The sequence below is a fragment of the Canis aureus genome, chromosome 33, assembly GCF_053574225.1.
Source record: "Canis aureus isolate CA01 chromosome 33, VMU_Caureus_v.1.0, whole genome shotgun sequence".
NCBI classification, from domain to species: Eukaryota; Metazoa; Chordata; class Mammalia; order Carnivora; family Canidae; genus Canis; species Canis aureus.
In genome coordinates, this window is record NC_135643.1 from 12,232,671 (window position 1) to 12,251,063 (window position 18,393).

The 18,393-nt window shown below is 40.1% G+C and overlaps 2 protein-coding genes and 1 non-coding gene across 9 annotated transcripts in view; 1 reads left to right on the top strand and 2 right to left on the bottom strand.

The window, feature by feature from the left end:
- HERC3 (HECT and RLD domain containing E3 ubiquitin protein ligase 3) overlaps window positions 1-18,393 on the top strand; it is a 113,098-nt gene that overhangs the window by 85,563 nt on the left and 9,142 nt on the right. The window contains exon 24 of one of the 7 annotated variants that reach the window (XM_077882847.1): window positions 1,461-4,566. The exons of the other annotated variants lie outside the window; for them this stretch is intronic. Within the exon in view, the coding sequence (XP_077738973.1) occupies window positions 1,461-1,512 (52 nt within the window). The 3' untranslated portion in view covers window positions 1,513-4,566. Of the gene's footprint in view, window positions 1-1,460; window positions 4,567-18,393 lie in introns of those variants that run through there. 7 annotated transcript variants of the gene reach the window in all.
- Window positions 6,597-8,554, bottom strand: NAP1L5 (nucleosome assembly protein 1 like 5). The gene has a single exon (XM_077882850.1). It carries the CDS (start codon window positions 8,447-8,449, stop codon window positions 7,913-7,915), a length of 537 nt encoding a protein of 178 aa, XP_077738976.1. The 5' UTR covers window positions 8,450-8,554; the 3' UTR covers window positions 6,597-7,912.
- LOC144304416 (U6 spliceosomal RNA) lies at window positions 16,742-16,848 on the bottom strand. The gene has a single exon (XR_013371330.1). It is a non-coding gene; the product is annotated as a U6 spliceosomal RNA (small nuclear RNA).

The window sequence follows — 18,393 nt, forward strand, 5'->3', positions numbered from 1 at the left end:
CTTTATCTGCATAGCATTAATATGTTGTTCACAGCAAATGATGTTTATTTTTTCAAATAAGAACAGACTTCTATATTCCTTGTAGTCTGATGTTTTTAGAATTGGGAAATTTATGGTAGATCATAGAGTGTTTTTTTCAAACCAGAAGATTTCTCTTTTAGTTTTAGTGGTTGTTTTTATATATATGATATGTATTCAAAGGATGTCTGAGCTTTTGCATCAGGTTTTATACAAGATAATATGTGCATCATTTTATAGAAGCTAATAATGGGCTAGGCCTGTGGCCTGTGGAAGGAGCATTCAGAATGTCTTTATACTGTGATGAGTCATCATAGAGCTCTGTGTGTTTGATACACTGGGTTGTGCAGTGATCTAGTGCAGATGTAGGCCATTGGAATGCAGTCTGTAGTTGAGGCAGTTCTTGGGACTTAACAATTCTTTTGTATCTTCATAAAAGTATTTCTCTTTGAGTACTTTTTGTCTGCTTTTTTTTCCCCTCTCTTTCTGGGTCTGAATTTTTCCCTCTTCCTGTCTTTGCTTCTCCTTGCCTATCATACTCACTGTCTGTCCTTATTCAATAGATATTTCTTTGTATCAACAATTGAATTGACTGCATAGTTGAGAGACAAACTGTGCAGGAAAACCGAAATATAACACAGTCTCTTTAGGGAGTAAGCTGTTCTCATGAGCCAACCATATTTCAAATGTGCAATAGACTAAATTGGGTGATTGAATCTGAAGAGTTCAGAGAAGTCAACTTGGACTGGGAGGACAGATACGGCATAGAACTAAGTTGGAAAGCTTCCTAAGATTGAGTAACAGAAAGTAGAGACAAAGATTACAGTAAAAAGTGAAAGGTGCTCCAAAGAGTGATCGCTTAACCTTGGCTGTTATTTTAGGGAGGGAACAGTGAGTGGTGAGTGTGTGGGGTATGAGTACTGGTTGGGGGACATTGCTAGGGGGACCCATACTAGCTTAGCCTTGGGGGTTATTAGATTGTGGAAGTCTTTGGAAATTAGAGAATTTTAGACTTCATTCAACAGGTAATAAGAAGCCACTGTTGATTTGTGAGCAGAGGAGTTGCATGATAGAAGTAGGTTCCTGGCAAGCTTTCTTTTTTCATGCTTTCTCCACTGTTTATATCTGTGCTGACACATACATACTCATGGACAGTGCTTAACCCTAAGAATGGTACTCAGAATTAGTGTGGAAGAGTGTGCTTTTGTTTAAAAGGCATGTGGGAGGGGGATGGTGGGGTGGCCCGGTCAGTTGAGCATTGGACTCTTGTTTTCTGGCAAGTTGTGATCTCAGAGTCATGAGCCCTGTGTTGTTGGGCTCTGTGCTCATCGCAGAGTCCTCAAGTTTCTCTTTCCCTCTCTCCTGCACTCTCTCTCTCCCTCCCTCCAATAAATAAATAAATCTTTAAAAAACATGTGGGTTCCTTTTCTCTTACTTTGCAGTTGTTTGCTACTAATTGACTTCAGGGCTGCTCCTACAACACATTTTCAATAAGGATGTTTGGATGCCACAGAGTTTCCTTAAAAGAAAGGCAATACTTAAATCCAAGAGTAAAAAGAAGGGAGCCCGCATCATTCTCTTACTTGTATTATGAAGCTCCTATTTACATGACTTCTAAAAAGTCGCTTCAAAAGTTTTCAAGTCTTTTTACTTGCTGTAGTTTTAAAAATTGCCAGGCAGAAGGTGGTGGACTCCTGTTTTGATTGCCAACACACGGTGTTTGAGATTAACACGTGGAACTTCTGTCTTTGGTGAAATTTAGGTTTTGGCTTTTCTGGGTCACTAGCACTCAGCAAGCACACAGTGAACTCATCCATTCTGTCTTAGGCACTGTGGTACATGCCTTTGCACTAGTGACAGGAGGCAGACCTTATTTCTGTCACACAGTTACCTATTGGAGAGGCTTCTGAGAACCTAGTATAGTTATTGCCACATTGCTTAGTATCACTGTCATGGTGAAGCACAACTGGAAAGGCATGAGTGCATTTCTCTTCTTTTTATTTTGTTCTGCAAAAGCAGAAATATTACCAGCAAAGCCTATTGAGATCCTGGTAAGAAATGCATACAACTGTGAAAGATTAATCATTCCAGCTGTTTTTCCCTTTTATCTAGTATATGTCATAATCTCATCCCTAGGAGTTGGGGTCCTTTTTGGGAATTTCTTAGATGGACCTAAGAAAACTAGATAAAAGAACTATAAAAATAATGCCTGCTGGATTTTTAACTTGTGGAGAGTAGAATACACAGATACTGCTGGTATTGAAGCTGTTTTGTTAACAGTGAAGTATTTGCTGTCACCACTGCCCTGGAGAAAAATGCTAGAAAGATACTAATTCTATATCCGTAATTTATTATATTTCATTTGATCTTAAAATTGCATTCTGTCCTTGGACAAGAGCTGCAGATATCAAATGAGTTACAAGCATCCAAGTAAAAGAACATTCATGGGTGAATGCTAGTGGCTACATCATAGCTAAATCTTCCCGCAGCTGCTAATCACATCTGCATAGTGACTACTCATGGTGAAGTATTTCTCACATTGTGTAACATGGTATTATTACCATTAGTGAAAAATCCACATATCATTTTAGATTCCCCCAAATTGACCTCAATTTAATGTAGTCAAATTAAATACAATAGAGGTCTTCTCCCATTTCTGCCATATTAAGGAAGGGATGGGGAAAATAATAAAAAGACCACCTAGTAAGGCATGCAAGTGCTCCAAAGGGCACCCAGAATCCATAGTGAGAACCTGAGGGAAAAAAATCATACGTGACAGACACCTTGAGTTCCTTAAGGTCTGCTGAAATTAGGACTGCTGACAGACTTGAGTTGATCTCTCAAGATAGTCTATAGGACTTTAAGATCTACTTTGTATTTCTCATTGGGCTGTTCTCGGAATAGCAGATAATTAAAATGCCAGTAACATTTCTTGAGTGCTTATATTTGTCTAAGTACTTCACACGGAATGCTCCCCACTTCACGGATGCAGAAGCTGGGGCACGCACAGAGAGGCATATGTTACTTGTTCAGGGTTACACAGCTAGAAATCTAGGATTCAGAGCCAGGCATTGTGAGTGAGAGCTTGTGCTCCACCCCTCTTCCCCAACCTAGGAAGAAAAATGACTTAGAACGTTTGCTATTTTCCTTTCAGGCACAACTACGGAGTTTTTAAAAAACAAAGTTGGCATAGTTAAAAATAAACTATATATATAAAATTATATGTTGGAATTTTTAAACTTAGCTTGAGACAATGCTTATATTTACCATATATTTACGGACACCCTTCATGATGACTACACAGTCTGCCATGTGAATGTGTATGTTCTGTTCTCTCACTTTGGGGTATTTGGCTTCTAAATTCTATTTCTCTCCCTCTTCCTTAATTTTTAATAAGACCCATGAAGCATCTTTTGTGTAAAAAGCTTTGTTTGCCTTTAAAATTGCTTTTTAATGATAAGATCTCAAGGGTGAAATTGAATTAGTGTATATCATTTTGAATCAGTTGATAGATGTTTTTGCTAAATTGATTTTATTAATGAATTATATATCAACTTGTATATTATAAGTGTATGAGAGTACTCATTTTACCTAATCCTTATAAACACTGAGTATTCTCTTAAAAAAAATTAAATTCTGTTGCATTTGTAAAATTTTGCGTTTCTTGCACACAGGCTACTTTTCGTATTCTACAGAGCTTTGATGCATTTGACTGTGAATTAGATAGAAATGGACAATATTGTGAATGTACTAAATGCCACTGAATTGTTCATTTAGATGGCTAATTTTATGTTATGTGAATTTCTCCTCAATAAAAAGTGTTTGTGTACATGTGTATGCACGTGCAAATGTGTCTCTGTGTCTGCCTTGAGAGGAAACTCTCAGGCAGGGAGAACTGCTGTGTCATGCTTTGGTAGTGAGCATCAGGAATGCGACACTTTTCTGCGTAATGCTCTGAGAGACTAAATTGAATGTGTAATGTGTGCTCCTTTTCTTCCTGCCAGTTATTTGGTGTATTGCTGACAAATTTGGGCATATAATGGATTAACACTGAGTGATAGTGCTTGATCCACCTTGAAGGCAGAGTATCCTGCTAGATATTAACATGCAGGTTTTATGGTTGCCTGAGGAACTATCAAATAAGCAGTGCAGGAAACAGGGTAAATATCAACCCAGTTAGGAAACGTTGTAAACTGCCTGACATTGTGAAGGGCATCGTGAGTGTCCCAGTGTCCTGGGAAAAGTGGCCAACAGTGGTGTGACTGGTAGCTAGAAAACCCTACAGCTAAAGTCTTACCCTAAGTGGAAGGAAGACTGCTGGCCAGAGCACTCGGCTGGAAATGCATGTGTTGCAGAACTCACCGGAGCCTGGGTCAACTTAGGTCTGCCCTCTCAGACCCCTGCCTGCCCCTGGGTCTTTCTGCCCCAACCAGGGTTGTAGTATTTCCTCTTTTTAAACTAGTCTGCTGGCATTCTTTATGTATTCCTGTATTGAGACTAAATGATCTTAAAATTTGTGGGAACTCTTTATTATATTAAGATTGTTAAACCCTTTGCCATTCATATTTATTGTAAATTGTATCCCTAGTTGTTTGCTTTTGAAAATGTGGAGTGCTTGTGTTTAAATCTCTATAACTTACGAATTTCTGTGTTGTGTCTGTTGATTATTTCTTTTGGTCTTTTATCACCAATCTCAGCCTTTCCCTGTCCAATGATTGATAAATACATAATGTATTCTCTTCACTTAAAATTTGGGAGGGGTGGAACTTGTAGTCTAAGGTAAAAATCTGAATTGTTCCTATATTGCTAGCTTCCTTAGCTATTCTTATAGGTAAACGTTAGATTAATTACATTAAGTTCCAGATTCAGTTTGGGTTTTGATTTGAAGTGTGATAAAAGTTAATTTGGGAAGAATGGACACTTTTGTGGTATTCAGTCTTACCATCCAAAGGCCCGTTTTACATTTCTTTTTTTTTTTTTTTTTAATTTTTATTTATTTATGATAGTCACACAGAGAGAGAGGCAGAGACATAGGCAGAGGGAGAAGCAGGCTCCATGCACCAGGAGCCTGACGTGGGATTCGATCCCGGGTCTCCAGGATCGTGCCCTGGGCCAAAGGCAGGCGCCAAACCACTGCGCCACCCAGGGATCCCCTGTTTTACATTTCTTTCTGATTTTTTCACTTTTCACATAGGTTATACCTATTTTTTATTTGAGGTTTTTATAAATGTTTTATTTCTATTGTGAAAGAGTCTTTCCATATATTTTGATCATTATTGGTACCTAGAAATAGGGATCCCTGGGTGGCGCAGCGGTTTGGCGCCTGCCTTTGGCCCAGGGCGCGATCCTGGAGACCTGGGATCGAATCCCACAGCGGGCTCCCGGTGCATGGAGCCTGCTTCTCCCTCTGCCTGTGTCTCTGCCTCTCTCTCTCTCTGTAACTATCATAAATAAATTAAAAAAAAATTAAAAATAAATAAATAAATTAATTAAATATTGGAACCTAGAAATAGTTAATAGTTTTGTATATTTATCTGGCAGCTGGTCAACTGCTCGAATTTAGTCAATGTTAATAATTTTCAGTCATTTTTCTTGGGTTTTCTATATATAATTACATGCTTAGAAAAAAAATTTTCCCAGGTAGTTAGACTCCTTATTTGTTTCATTCATTTTTTTTTTTTTTTACTAGATGGATTTAGAAAAATATTAAAGGAGTCTCTTATCCCTAGAGATAAGAAATACTGAATTTTATTAGTTTTTGCTTCTATTAAAATAATCATATAATTAAGATAATCATTGACTTCTTGCATAATATGTTACCTTGATTTTCTCTTTCGGCTGGCCTGGTCCTAAGGATGATTAACATTATGTTAAGGTTTAACTCTACTATTGCCAATAGCAACAGGTCGGAGCTGCCTTCCTGTCCTTAAGGAAAAGTGGCATAATTTCACTTGTGTAATTTTAACCCTTAAGTGAAATGGAAGAAATGCATCTGAATTTTTAAGTTTTAGGGGGGAGGGTTAATTTTTAGACTATTTTGCTTCATTCAGGATGCCCAGATGTTAAGGTTGAAGTAGCCTTGTTTTGCATATGCATAATATCACATGTAAAAGTCTTTTATCTATTCTGGGAGGAAATCAAAACCTTATTATATATTGAGGAAACCAAAATGAGATAGATTATTGAATTTCCTGTTTTCAAATTAAAGTCCACATTCTTTGAGGAGGAATCGATAAACTTAAGAATACAATGATGTCTGTTTTCTCCCCCTTTTGTACCTGGGGAGGGAAGGAAGATTGAATTTCCAATCAGTGTCTTTATCTTTCATGTAATAATAAAACAATAATTAAATAATAATAGCTGAAATTTCTTGAGCACTGAGTGTGTGTCAGACCTTATCCTACAGAACTTGTGTATTAGCTGACTTGTTCTCCATAATTGTGAGGAAGAGGCTGTTACTATCCCCTTTTATAGAAGGAGAAACTGAAACAGATCAACTGACTTGTGTAAGGTTCGTTGCTTGTAAGAGGCAGAGCTGGGATTTGATTCCAGGCAGGCAGGCAGAGTATTCCGAGTCCTTTTGTTTTTTGAAAATACTGTTTTATTAACACTACAGTGGTAAACAACTTTATGCTTATGTTTTTTTATAGATCACTGAATCACACAAAATTCAAAACCCACAAGGAAGCTTAGGAGTCTTTACATTTAATGTGTCCTTCCTGAAAATCCTTAACTGTATGCCAGTCTGTCTTCAAGCATTAAAATTTGAATATGCACCATTTTTTAAATTTATTATGTCACATTTACATAGCAAAATAATGAAGGCACAGCTAATACAAGCAAACTTAAACCCTTCTACTTCTGAGCTGGGGGTGGGGACACACACTTGTATTGGTTCTTCAAGTATTTATTTTTTCCAACATTAGCTTCATTGAAGAGTTCTGATAATTTTCACAGCTACATTCTAAAAGCTACATGACAAAAAGACTTCACAAGGATCAAACTACATAAAACACTGAATACACATGCTTTACAGGATTTGCTACATTCTACATCTTTTCAAGTAAATTAATATTTCTAGAAAGCTAGGTAAAGGGATTGAATACTTAAAACATTTTGGGTTTTTTTTTCCACCTTTGTAAACAGACGCTACCAAGAACACACATAAACATAAGACTGTAAATAACGAACACATACGTTGACAATATTATACAGGTTATACACCCTCCTTCTCAGAACCATGTTGCTTGTCTTAAATTCAAATATTCAGAACATTCTTTAGAATGTGAAGTGGCAGTTTTCCAGACCTCATTAAACAGTACTGTCATGATCTCCATCACAGGCTTCCACAATTCCATCACTCTTCTCTGAAGTGTAAAGCTGATGTGTGGGTTACAAAAGCAAAGACTTAAAGATGAGAGTCTTCTGCTTTTTCCGCACTGGAGAATGTCCGGACTAAAGAAACTGAAGAATTAAGCATTGAGAACATGTTCATTCAGTCTTGGTCTGGGTGTTCCGTGTGTAGTGTGATGATGGTGGGATGAATAGGTTTCAAAGTGACATTCTTCACATCTACTTGACACCCTTAAGCCTCAATTGCAGTCCGTGCAGAAGAGATCATGGAAAAAAAAAAAAATCATTTTAAATTTAACTGGTTTTCTTCAACACCTTTTGATACACTTATTGTGTTCAAAATGAAAAATGTGAAACGGGCTGGCCAGGATCTGATTGCTTCAATTGAACTTAATTTTAGGAATGTCAAAATTGATTCACATTGTATTTTGGTCCCAAACCTGAGCCTTATTTTTAGAAGTCCACCAATATTCAAAAAAAAGAAAGAAAATAGGGGGTTTTGTTTTCGTCGTCACTCTTCCTCTTCCATCTCTGGCCCCGCTTATTTCTTGGCGTCATCAGGCACTGCAGAGTGGGGACCCTCATCTTTGGCAGCCGCCGCCTCCACAGCAGCCTCCGCCGCAGCTTCCTCCTCCTCCTCCTCCTCCTCCTCCCCCTCCTCCTCATCCTCGTACTCTTCCTCGTCGTCGTCCTCCTCCTCCCCCTCTAAGGTCCATGCACACCCCTCCATCTCACCGGTGAGCTCTTGGATCTTGGCAAGTAGGGGCTTATAGATGTCGTTATACTTTTTTTCCAGAGCCTGAAATTCCTTATCAAATTTGGCTTCTATCTTATCGCAGCGCTTCTGCAGCTTTTTGAGGGCCAGGACTCGGCACTTCACCGAGTTGGGCAGGCTCTCGATAAAGTCATTTTTGGGCTTCGGCGCGTTGTCCGCGGGGGTCTGGGGCTCCTCGGCCGTCGGACCGGCCGCGCTGTCCGAGTCCCCCCCCTGCGCGCCGCCTTCCGCCATTACCTCCTCCGCCGCCTCCGCCGCCGCCTGGCTCGGCTCCGCAGGCCCCTGGTTTTCCGAGTCAGCCATGTTACAGCAGCAGCCGCGGAGCTCTAGCGTGGCTCCCGCAGACACCCGCGCCCGCGCTGCGCCAGAGCGGTCCTGCGGCTGCGGCACGCGGCGGTGACGTCGGCCGCGCCGGTGACGTCGGCCGCGCCGCGCCCCGCCCCCCTGCCGCCGCCCCCGACTGGCGCTCTGCCGTCAGCTGACGGGCGCCCGCGGGCCCTGGGGCTGCCCGCCGCCTCCCTGGCACCGCGGCTGACGTCCAAGCCCGTTCCTTAGGCGCTCGCCCCCGCGGAGCTGGGCTGGGAACGGCAGCAGGTGCCCGAGGCCCCCTCTTCGGGAGCCGCTTGGGCGGCCTCCGCCCTCCTGAGTCCGCCGCTCTGCCCCGCTCGCGTCCTCGGACCCCACCTCGGGGCTGTCGGTCTCGGCCTCTGCAGCACCGCACAGCTGGCCTTGGTCTGGCGTCAGTGGCTTCGGCCGCCTCCCTTCCAGACGGCGGAGGCACGGGAGAGCGGACCCTCCTCTGCCCGCCCTTCGGGGACGGGGGCCTGTGTCGGAGAGGGCAGCCCACGCGGGCAGATGCCCACCCAGCGGCCTCGGTCGTCCTCAGCTTAGTGCCCTGTGTGTTGGCGGCACGTCTCTTAGCGAGAGGCACCCTGGAAGCAGTTTTGCAGCCATTTGGATAGGGAGTCTAAGGACCCTTGGTATTCTGGGGTGTGTTCTGGAAGTTCCCTCAGATCCTTGTCCTGAGGGCAGGAGGAAAGCTGGAGAACCGCCAAAGACCGGCAAGGCCCCCCCGCGCCCGGGGTAAAGCGTGTGTTCAGTGCGGCTGTTCGTAGGGGCGCCCCCGTGTGCTCACAGACGTGGTCCCCAGTGCACTCCACGGTTCAGTCCGCTTTGTGGTCTTGCTGCTGATTTGCATCTGAGAACACTTTTTCAGAAAGGTCCTAACTAGAGAAGTCTCCTTTTCTGATAGCAGGGTGAGTAGTCGCTTTATGTTACTTCTTCCCCCTTGCTTTTATCAGGCCGAATGTAGCTTCTTGAATTAAAGATGACTGCACATACTTGAGGTATGGAAGAAGACGAATGATCCTTCCAGGGATTCCGTAGGAATGTTTTCAAATGCGACAGGAATTGATTTAAATGTTTTTCATTCACCAAATTGGGACTTACTAAAGCTCTTCCATCAAGCGTATGAATGTTAGGAAATTACTTCCCAAAGTACATTTGATGTTATCTTACGGTTTTTATGAATATTAGTTAATATGTAAAGCACTTAATGCTGACAGGTAGCAACCACTTGGTGTGTTTTTTTTTTTTTAACAAAATAATTGCATTCATGAATATGCAAGGTAACCTGCATTAATGTTCCCTTTTAAGAAGGACATTTTTGTGCCCTTCCCCAAAGAAAGGAACCATTTACAAAAAGCCCAATATATTCCCATTAGCAGACATTCTAGGGTGTTTTTGTTTATGTATTGGTGATTCTTGTTGTCTGTTTACTTTCTTAATTCTGCTCCAGTAATTTACTTTCCCCTTTTCTGTTACCATTTGTAGTGACTGGGTTTTATTGGTAAGGCTGACATATCCGTTTTAGCTCCGACTGAATTTAATGTGATAATACATCTATATTTAGTTGGTGACATTATACATATTCTATATATCTCCCATTGTTAGGAGGTGGAAGGATCCCCCAAACTGAGAATGATTCCCCAAACTGAGAAGGCACTTTGAGACCAGAAGATGAAGCAAGCCACTCCAAACAGTTTACACAGAGCTTTGTTCAGGGTAACTTACTAATAGAGGGGATTGGGTGGGGGATGATCCATGGCAGCTGCATAGTTACTCTCTGCAAAATCCAGACCATAGTGCCAGATTCTAGAGAGTGAGGAGCCACACAGGAGAGCATTATGGTGAGTCAGAGGGTTTGCATACATCTCAAAGGGCTTGCATGCACCTGATAGCTCACCTTTAATTGGATCTTGTGACACCACCTTTGCATCAGGAAGGGAAAGACCAAGGGACGCCTGGGTGGTTCAGCGGTTAAGTGTCTGCCTTTGGCTCAAGGCATGACCCTGGTCCAGGGATCAAGTCTCACATCAGGCTCCCTGCAAGGAGCCTGCTTCTCCCTCTATCTCTCTGCCCCCACCCGCCCTGTCTCTCGTGAATGAATGAATGAATGAATGAACAAACGAACGAACGAACGAATGAATATCTTTAAAAAAAAAATGAAGGGGAAAGAACCATGTTATCTCTAACAGATTCATGGGCCATCCTCATGGGCCTCCTCATGGGAGGCCAAAACAAGCCTCCCCCATCTGGGCCTTGGTGGTGAATTCTAAGGTATGTAGATTAATTTCCAAGGGGCCTAAAACATGTAGCCCCCCAAGAATGGTCACTGAGCAAACATGAGAAAGATGGAAAGCCAAAGACTGAGTCAGTATTGTCAGCATTCCTACACCCATATATTCTGTTTATCATCTCCTGATGGTTGCAGTTATCTTGAAGTTAGGAATACCTTTTCACATTTTAAAGATAAGGAACTTAGAAGCAGAAAACTAAAGTGAAGTAAATATTTTGTTACTATATGTATTACTTGATTGGCATAATCAGAGACAGAAAGTGGGCCTTTTAACTCCTATAGTGTAGAAATTGTGACAGACTTTTAAAAAAGCCCCACTTTTAATAAAATCCATATGACCTATTTGACTTACTTGAGACAAATAGGATGTGCTCATCTTTCAGGATTTTTATGTTGTCTTAAAAATCTTAAAATTTCGTGTTAAGCTAGGTCTGTTCTATTGAGATAGGATTTATATATTATAAATAGATGTATTTCATGTATAATAAGAATATAATTAATCGATGTGTAATAAAATTCATCCTTTGCTTTGGCAAATACAATCATGTAAACACTACATTAATTGAGATGCAGAATAGTAACATCATCCCAAAATACTCCATCACAGTCCTTCCCTTACTGTCAGCCCTGGTGATCACTGATCCATCTCTAAAAAATTTTTTTTCCAGAATGTCCTATAAGCGGAATCCTATGTGTGTGAACTTTGGAGTCTGGCCTTTTTGACTCAGTATAATGCATTTGAGATTCGTCCGTGATGTTGTACATTAGTCGTTTGTTCCTTTTTATTACTGAGTAATAATATTCCCATTTGGGTTGTTTCCAATTTTTTGTGATTACAAAAAATGCTGTAGGGAACAGAAGTTTTTATTTCTCTTGGCTATGTACCTAGAAGTAGAATGTTTGGTCATATGGTAAATATACATTTAACTTTTTAAGAAAGTTCCACAGTTTTCCAAGGTGACTATACCATTTTACTTTCACATCAGCAATGTACGAGTTATAGTTACTCCACATCTTCAACAGCATTTGGTATTGTTGGGTTTTTTCCCCCCTAATCTGCTAGCTGTGTATGGTATCCTTAATGGCTAATGATGCTGAGTATCTTCTGATGTATGTGTCATTCATGTATCTTCTTTGATGAAATGTCAGTTTATAGCTTTTGTCCATTTTCTGAGTTTTTTGCTTTCTTATTTTTAAAAAGCTTTATAGATTCTAGATACAAGTCCTTGTGAAATACTTTCTACCAGTCCATAGTTTGTCTTTTTCTTCAAAAAACAAATTCAAAATTTTGATAACTTTTTTCTTTTATGGATTGGGCTTTTGGTGTCATGTCTAAGAGATCTTTGCCAGATATAAGATCATAAAGATTTGTTCGTTTTGTTTTTTAAAAAATTTAATTTTGGGCAGCCTGGGTGGCTCAGCGGTTTTAGCACCACCTTCGACCCAGGCCGTGATCCTGGAGACCCGGGATCAAGTCCCACATCGGGCTCCCTGCATGGAGCTTGCTTCTCAACCTCTGCCTGTGTCTCTGCTTCTCTCTCTCTCTCTCTCTCTCTCTCTCTCTGTGTCTCTCATGAATAAATAAATAAAATCTTTTTTTTTAATTTTAATTTCAGTTAATTAGCATATAATGTATTATTAGTTTCAGAGGTAGAGTTCAGTTATTCATCAGTTGTATATAACACCCAGTGCTCATTACATCATGAGTCCTCCTTAATGGTCATTACCCATTACCCTATCTCCCCCATCCCCCTACCAGCAACCCTATTTGTTTGCTGTGGTTAAGAGTCTCTTATGGTTTGTTTCCCTCTCCGATTATGTCTTGTTTTATTTTTCCCTCTCTTCTTCTATGTTCCTCTGTTTTGCATCTTAAATTCCACATGGAAGTGAAATCATATAATTGTCTTCCTCTCATTGACTTATTTCACTTAGCATAATAGTGAAATTTAGTTCCACCCACATCGTTGCAAATGGCAAGCTTTCATTTTTTTGATGGCTAATGTCCCATTGTATATTTATACTACATCTTCTGTTGATGGACATTTGGGTTCTTTCCATAGTTTGGCTATTGTGGACATTGCTGCCATAAACAGTGGGGAGCAGGTGCCCCTTTGGATCACATTTGTACCTTTGGGGTAAATACCTACTAGTGCAATTGCTGGGTCATAGGGTAGCTCTATTTTTAACTTTTTGAGGAACCTCTGTTCTGTTTTCCAGAGTGCCTGTCCAGCCTACCAGCAGTGTAAGAGGGTTCCTCTTTCTCCACATCCTCGCCAACATTTGGTATTTCTTGACTTGTTAATTTTAGCCGTTCTGACTGGTGTGAGGTGGTGGTATCTTATTGTGGTTTTGAGGTGTATTTCTCTGTGCTGATGATGTGAAGCATTTTTTCACGAGTCTGTTGGGCATTTGTGTGTCTTCTTTGGAGAAATGTCTGTTGGTGCCCATTTCTTGACTGAATTTTTTGTTCTTTGGGTGTTGAGTTTGATAAGTTCTTTTTTTAAAGATTTAATTTATTTATTCATGAGAGACGCACAGAACGAGAGAGAGGCAGAGACACAGGCAGAGGGAGAAGCAGGCTCCATGCAGGGAGCCTGACGTGGGACTCAGTCCCAGGTCTCCAGGATCACGCCCTGGGCCGAAGGCGGCGCTAAACCGCTGAGCCATCCGGGCTGCCCGAGTTTGATAAGTTCTTTATAGATTTTTGGATACTAGCCCTTTTTCTGATAAAACATTCGCAAAAATCTTCTCCCATTATGTAAGTTGTCTTTTGGTTTTGCGACTGTTTCCTTTGCTATGCAAAAACTTTTTATCTTTCTTTTTTATAAGTACTTTTTTTTTTTAAATTTATGATAGTCACAGAGAGAGAGAGAGAGAGAGAGAGAGAGGCAGAGACATAGGCAGAGGGAGAAGCAGGCTCCATGCACTGGGAGCCCGATGTGGGACTCAATCCCGGGTCTCCAGGATCGCGCCCTAGGACAAAGGCAGGCGCCAAACCGCTATGCCACCCAGGGATCCTGCAAAAACTTTTTATCTTGATGAAGTCCCAGTAGTTCATTTTTGCCTTTGTTTCCCTTACCTTTGGAAAGGTGTTTAGCAAGAAGTTGCTGTGGCTCAGGTCCCAGAGGTTGTTGCCTGTGTTCTCCTCTACAGTTTTGATGGTTTCCTGTCTCACATTTAGGTCCTTCATACATTTTGAGTTTATCTTTGTGTATGGTATAAGAAAATGGTCCAGTTTCATTCTTATGTATGTGGCTGTCCAATTTTCACAATACCATTTGTTGAAGAGACTGTCTTTTCCCCAATGTGTATTCTTTCCTACTTTATTGAAGGTTAGTTGACCCATTTCTGGGTTCTGTTCCATTGACCTATGTGTCTGTTTTTGTGCCAGGACCATACTGTCTTGATGATTCCAGCTTTATAATGGAACTTGGAAGTCTTGAATTGTGGTGCTACCACCTTTGGTTTTCTTTTTCAACTTTCCTTTGGCTATTCGGGGTCTTTTCTGGTTCCATAAAAATTTTAGGATTATTTGTTCCAGCTCTGCAGAAAATGGTGATGGTATTTTGATAGGGATTACATTGAATGTATTGATTGCTCTGAGAAGCATAGACATTTTAGCAATATTTGTTCTTTCAGTCCGTGAGCATGGAATGTTTTTCCATTTGTGTCTTCCTCAATTTCTTTCATTAATGTTTTATAGTTTTCAGGTTATAGATACTTTACTTCGGTTAGGTTTATTCCTAGGTATCTTACGGTTTTTGGCGCAACTGTAAATGGGATCAATTCCCTAATTTCTCTTTCTTCTGTCTCGTTATTAGTGTATAGAATTGCAACTGATTTCTATGCATCGAATTTGTATCCTGCCACTTTGCTGAATTCCTGTATGAGTTCTGGCAATTTTGGAGTGGAGTCTTTTGGGTTTTCCACATGGAGTGTCATGTTATCTGCAAAGAGTGAGAGTTTGACTTTTTCTTTGCCTGTTCAGATGCCTTTTATATCTTTTTGTTGTCTGATTGCTGAGGCTAGGACTTCCAGTACTATGTCGAGCAACAGTGGTGAGAGTGGACATCCTTGTAATGCTCTTGACCTTAGGCTGAAAGCTCTCAGTTTTTCCCTATTGAGAATGATATTCTCTGTGGGCTTTTCATATATGGCTTTTATGATATTGAGGTATGTTCCATCTCTTTAGTGTACAGAGTTTTAATCAAGAATGGATGTTATACGTTGTCAAATGCTTTTTGTGCATCTATTGAGAGGATTGTATGGGCTTTTCTTTTATTAATGTAGTGTATCACATTGATTGATTTGTGGATGCTGAACTACGCTTGCAGACCAGGAATAAGTCCCACTTGGTCATGGTGAATAATCCTTTTATTGTACTGTTGGATCATATTGGCTAGTATCTTGGTGAGAATTTTTACACCCATGTTTGTCAGGGATATTGGTCTGTAATTCTCCTTTCTGGTGGGATCTTTGTCTGATTTTGGGATTGAGGTATTACCTTGTAGAACGAGTTTGGAAATTTTATTTCCATTTCTATTTTTTGAAACAGCTTCAGAGGAATAGATATTAATTCTTCTTTAAATATTTGGTAGAATTCCCCTGGGAAGACATCTGTCTGGCCCTGGATGCTTGTTTGTTGGGAGATTTTTTATGACTGCTTCAGTTTCCTTCCTGGTTATGGGTCTGTTCAGGCTATTTCTTCCTGTTTCAGTTTTGGTAGTTTATATGTTTCTAAGAATGTATCTATTTCTTCCAGACTGCCTAATTTGTTATCGTAAAATTGCTCATAATAGTCTCTTATCATTGTTTGTATTTCTTTGGTATTGGTTGTGATCTCTCCTCTTTCATTGATGATTTTATTTTCTTGGGTCCTTTCTCTTTTCTCTCCTAGTTTTTTTTATCTGTTCTACTGTTCTCTGGGCTTCTATTTCATTGATTTCTGCTCTAATCTTTTTAATTCTCTTCTCCTGCTGGGTTTAGGCTTTATTTGCTGTTCTTTCTCCACCTCTTTAGGTGTAAGGTTAGATGGTGTATTTGAGACCTTTCTTATTTTTTTGAGAAAGGCTCGTATTGCTGTATACTTCCTTCTTAGGACCTCTTTTGCTTCATCCCAAAGGTTTTGGACAGTTGTGTTTCCATTTTCATTTATTTCCATGAATTTCTTTAATTCTCTAAGTTCCTGGTTGAGTCATTCATTCCTTACTTAGTAGGATGCTTTTTAACCTCCACGTATTTGAGTTCTTTCCAAATTTCCTCTTGTGATTGAGTTGCAGTTTCAAAGCATTGTAGTCTGAAAATATGCAAGGAATGATCCCAATCTGTTAGTACTGGTTGAGACCTGACTTGTGATCCAGTATATGATCTGTTCTGGAGAATGTTCCATGTGTACTCGAGAAGAATGTGTGTTTTCTTGCTTTAAGATGGAATGCTCTAAATATATCTGTGAAGTCCATCTGGTCCAGTGTGTCATTCAAAGCCATTGTTTCCAAGTTGATCTTCTGCTTAGATGATCTGTCCATTGCTGTGAGTGGGATGTTAAAGTTCCCTGCTATTATTGTGTTATTGTCAATGTGTTTCTTTAATTTTGTTATTAATTGGTTTATATAATTGGCTGCTCCCATAATAGGGGCATAAATATTTAGAATTGTTAGATCTTCTTGTTGGATAGACCCTCTAATTTTGATACAGTGTCCCTCTTCATTTCTTATTACAGTCTTTGGTTTAAAATCTAATTTGTCTGATGCAAGGATTGCTACTCCAGCTTTCTTTTGATGTCCATTAGCATGATAAGTGATTTCCCACCCTCTCCCTTTCAATCTGGAGGTGTCTGGGTCTAAAATGAGTCTCTTGTAGATAACATATGGATGGGTCTTGCTTTTTTATCCAGTCTGATACCTGTGTCTTTTAATTGGGGGCATTTAGCCCATTTACATTCAGAGTAACTATTGAAAGAAAAATATGAACACTTCACAGATTTGTGTGTAATTCTTGCACAGGGACCATGCTAATCTTCTCTGTATCATTCCAGTTTTAGTATATGTGCTGCTGAAGCAAGCACCCTATGTGTTCTTCCAGAAGTTTTATAACTTTAAGTTTTACCTTTAGACCATGATCATTAGCTTTTATATAGGTGTGAGGCATATGGATGTTGTGTCGATTCAGCACCATTTATTGAAAATGCTATCTGCTGAATTGCTTTGCAGAGTTGTTGAGAATTAATTGACCTTATTTGTGTGGGTTTATTTCTGGGCTTTCTGATTCTGTTTCATTGATTTGTGTGTCTGTCCTTTTACCAACACTATACTTGGCAACTGTAACTTTATAATAAGTCATGAAATTAGGTAATGCCAGTGCTCTAACTTTGTTCTTTTCCAAAATTGTTTTGGCTCGTCTAGTTACTTTACCTATCTATATTAATTTCACAATCAGCTTAGCAAAAACATTTTTTTAAGACCCTTACTACAGTTTGAATTCAGACTTTTAAAAAACCGTTGGCAATGGATATAGTACTTGCTCTTTTAAATTTATGTCTTAAAATGTCAGTTCATTGAGGATTGTTTCTTGTGGGCTTTATGGACTCTAGTGTACAGTTGGGGCTGCCGTAACACAGAATTGTGAATAATGTAGATGAGCTATCATGTTGTGAAACCTTTATCTCAGCATATGATAATTTCTCATGTTGCTGTCACAGTGGAAATGAAAAGAATCAGGATCCCTGGGTGGTTCAGTGGTTTAGTGCCTGCCTTTGGCCCAGGGCATGATCCTGCAGTCCCGGGATCAGGATTGAGTGCCGCATCAGGCTCCCTGCAGGGAGCCTGCTTCTCCCTCTGCCTGTGTCTCTGCCTCTCTCTCTCTCTCTCTCTCTCTCTGTGTGTGTCTCTCATGAATAAATACATAAAATCTTAAAAAAAAAAAAAAAGGAAATGAAAAGAATCAAGTTAGAGGAAAGGGAGGGCACTTAGATGAGGTGGTTGGGAGCACAGGTCTGTATTCAAACATCTGGCTTCAAGTTCTGCCCCTGCCCATGTACTAGCTGTTTGTCTTGGATTTAGTTCTGAAATTGGAATAATGACAATTTATCTGAAAATTTTTGAAAATGAAAAATTACTGAAAATTTATCTCTACAACCTACAAAGCTGTTTTTTTTTTTAATTTGTGTGTATTTTTATTGGGACATAATTCTCATGCCATTAAATTCACTCAAAGGTAGTTTTGAATATTCATTGCGTTAGTGTGTATCTAAGAATGTATTGCTGTGACGAGCACCTACTAAACACTTATAACTATTGATAATCATTGTTAAAGGAAAGAGTGTGTTGAGAGGAATACTAAATGACATACAGAAATTAGAGTCTCTGAATGAGTTTGCGAGGGCTGCTATAACAAAGTTCACCACATTAAGTGCCTTAACAATTTATTGTCTCAGTTCTGGAAGCTAGAAGTCCAAGAACAAAGCATTGACAGGGTTGGTTTCTTCTGAGGCTTCTCCCCTTAGCTTGCAAATGGTCATCTTCTTTTATCTCTTCCCTTTGTCTTCCCTCTGTGCATGTTTCTGTGTCCAAATTTCCACTTCTTATAGGGCATATATTGGATTAGGGTTCAC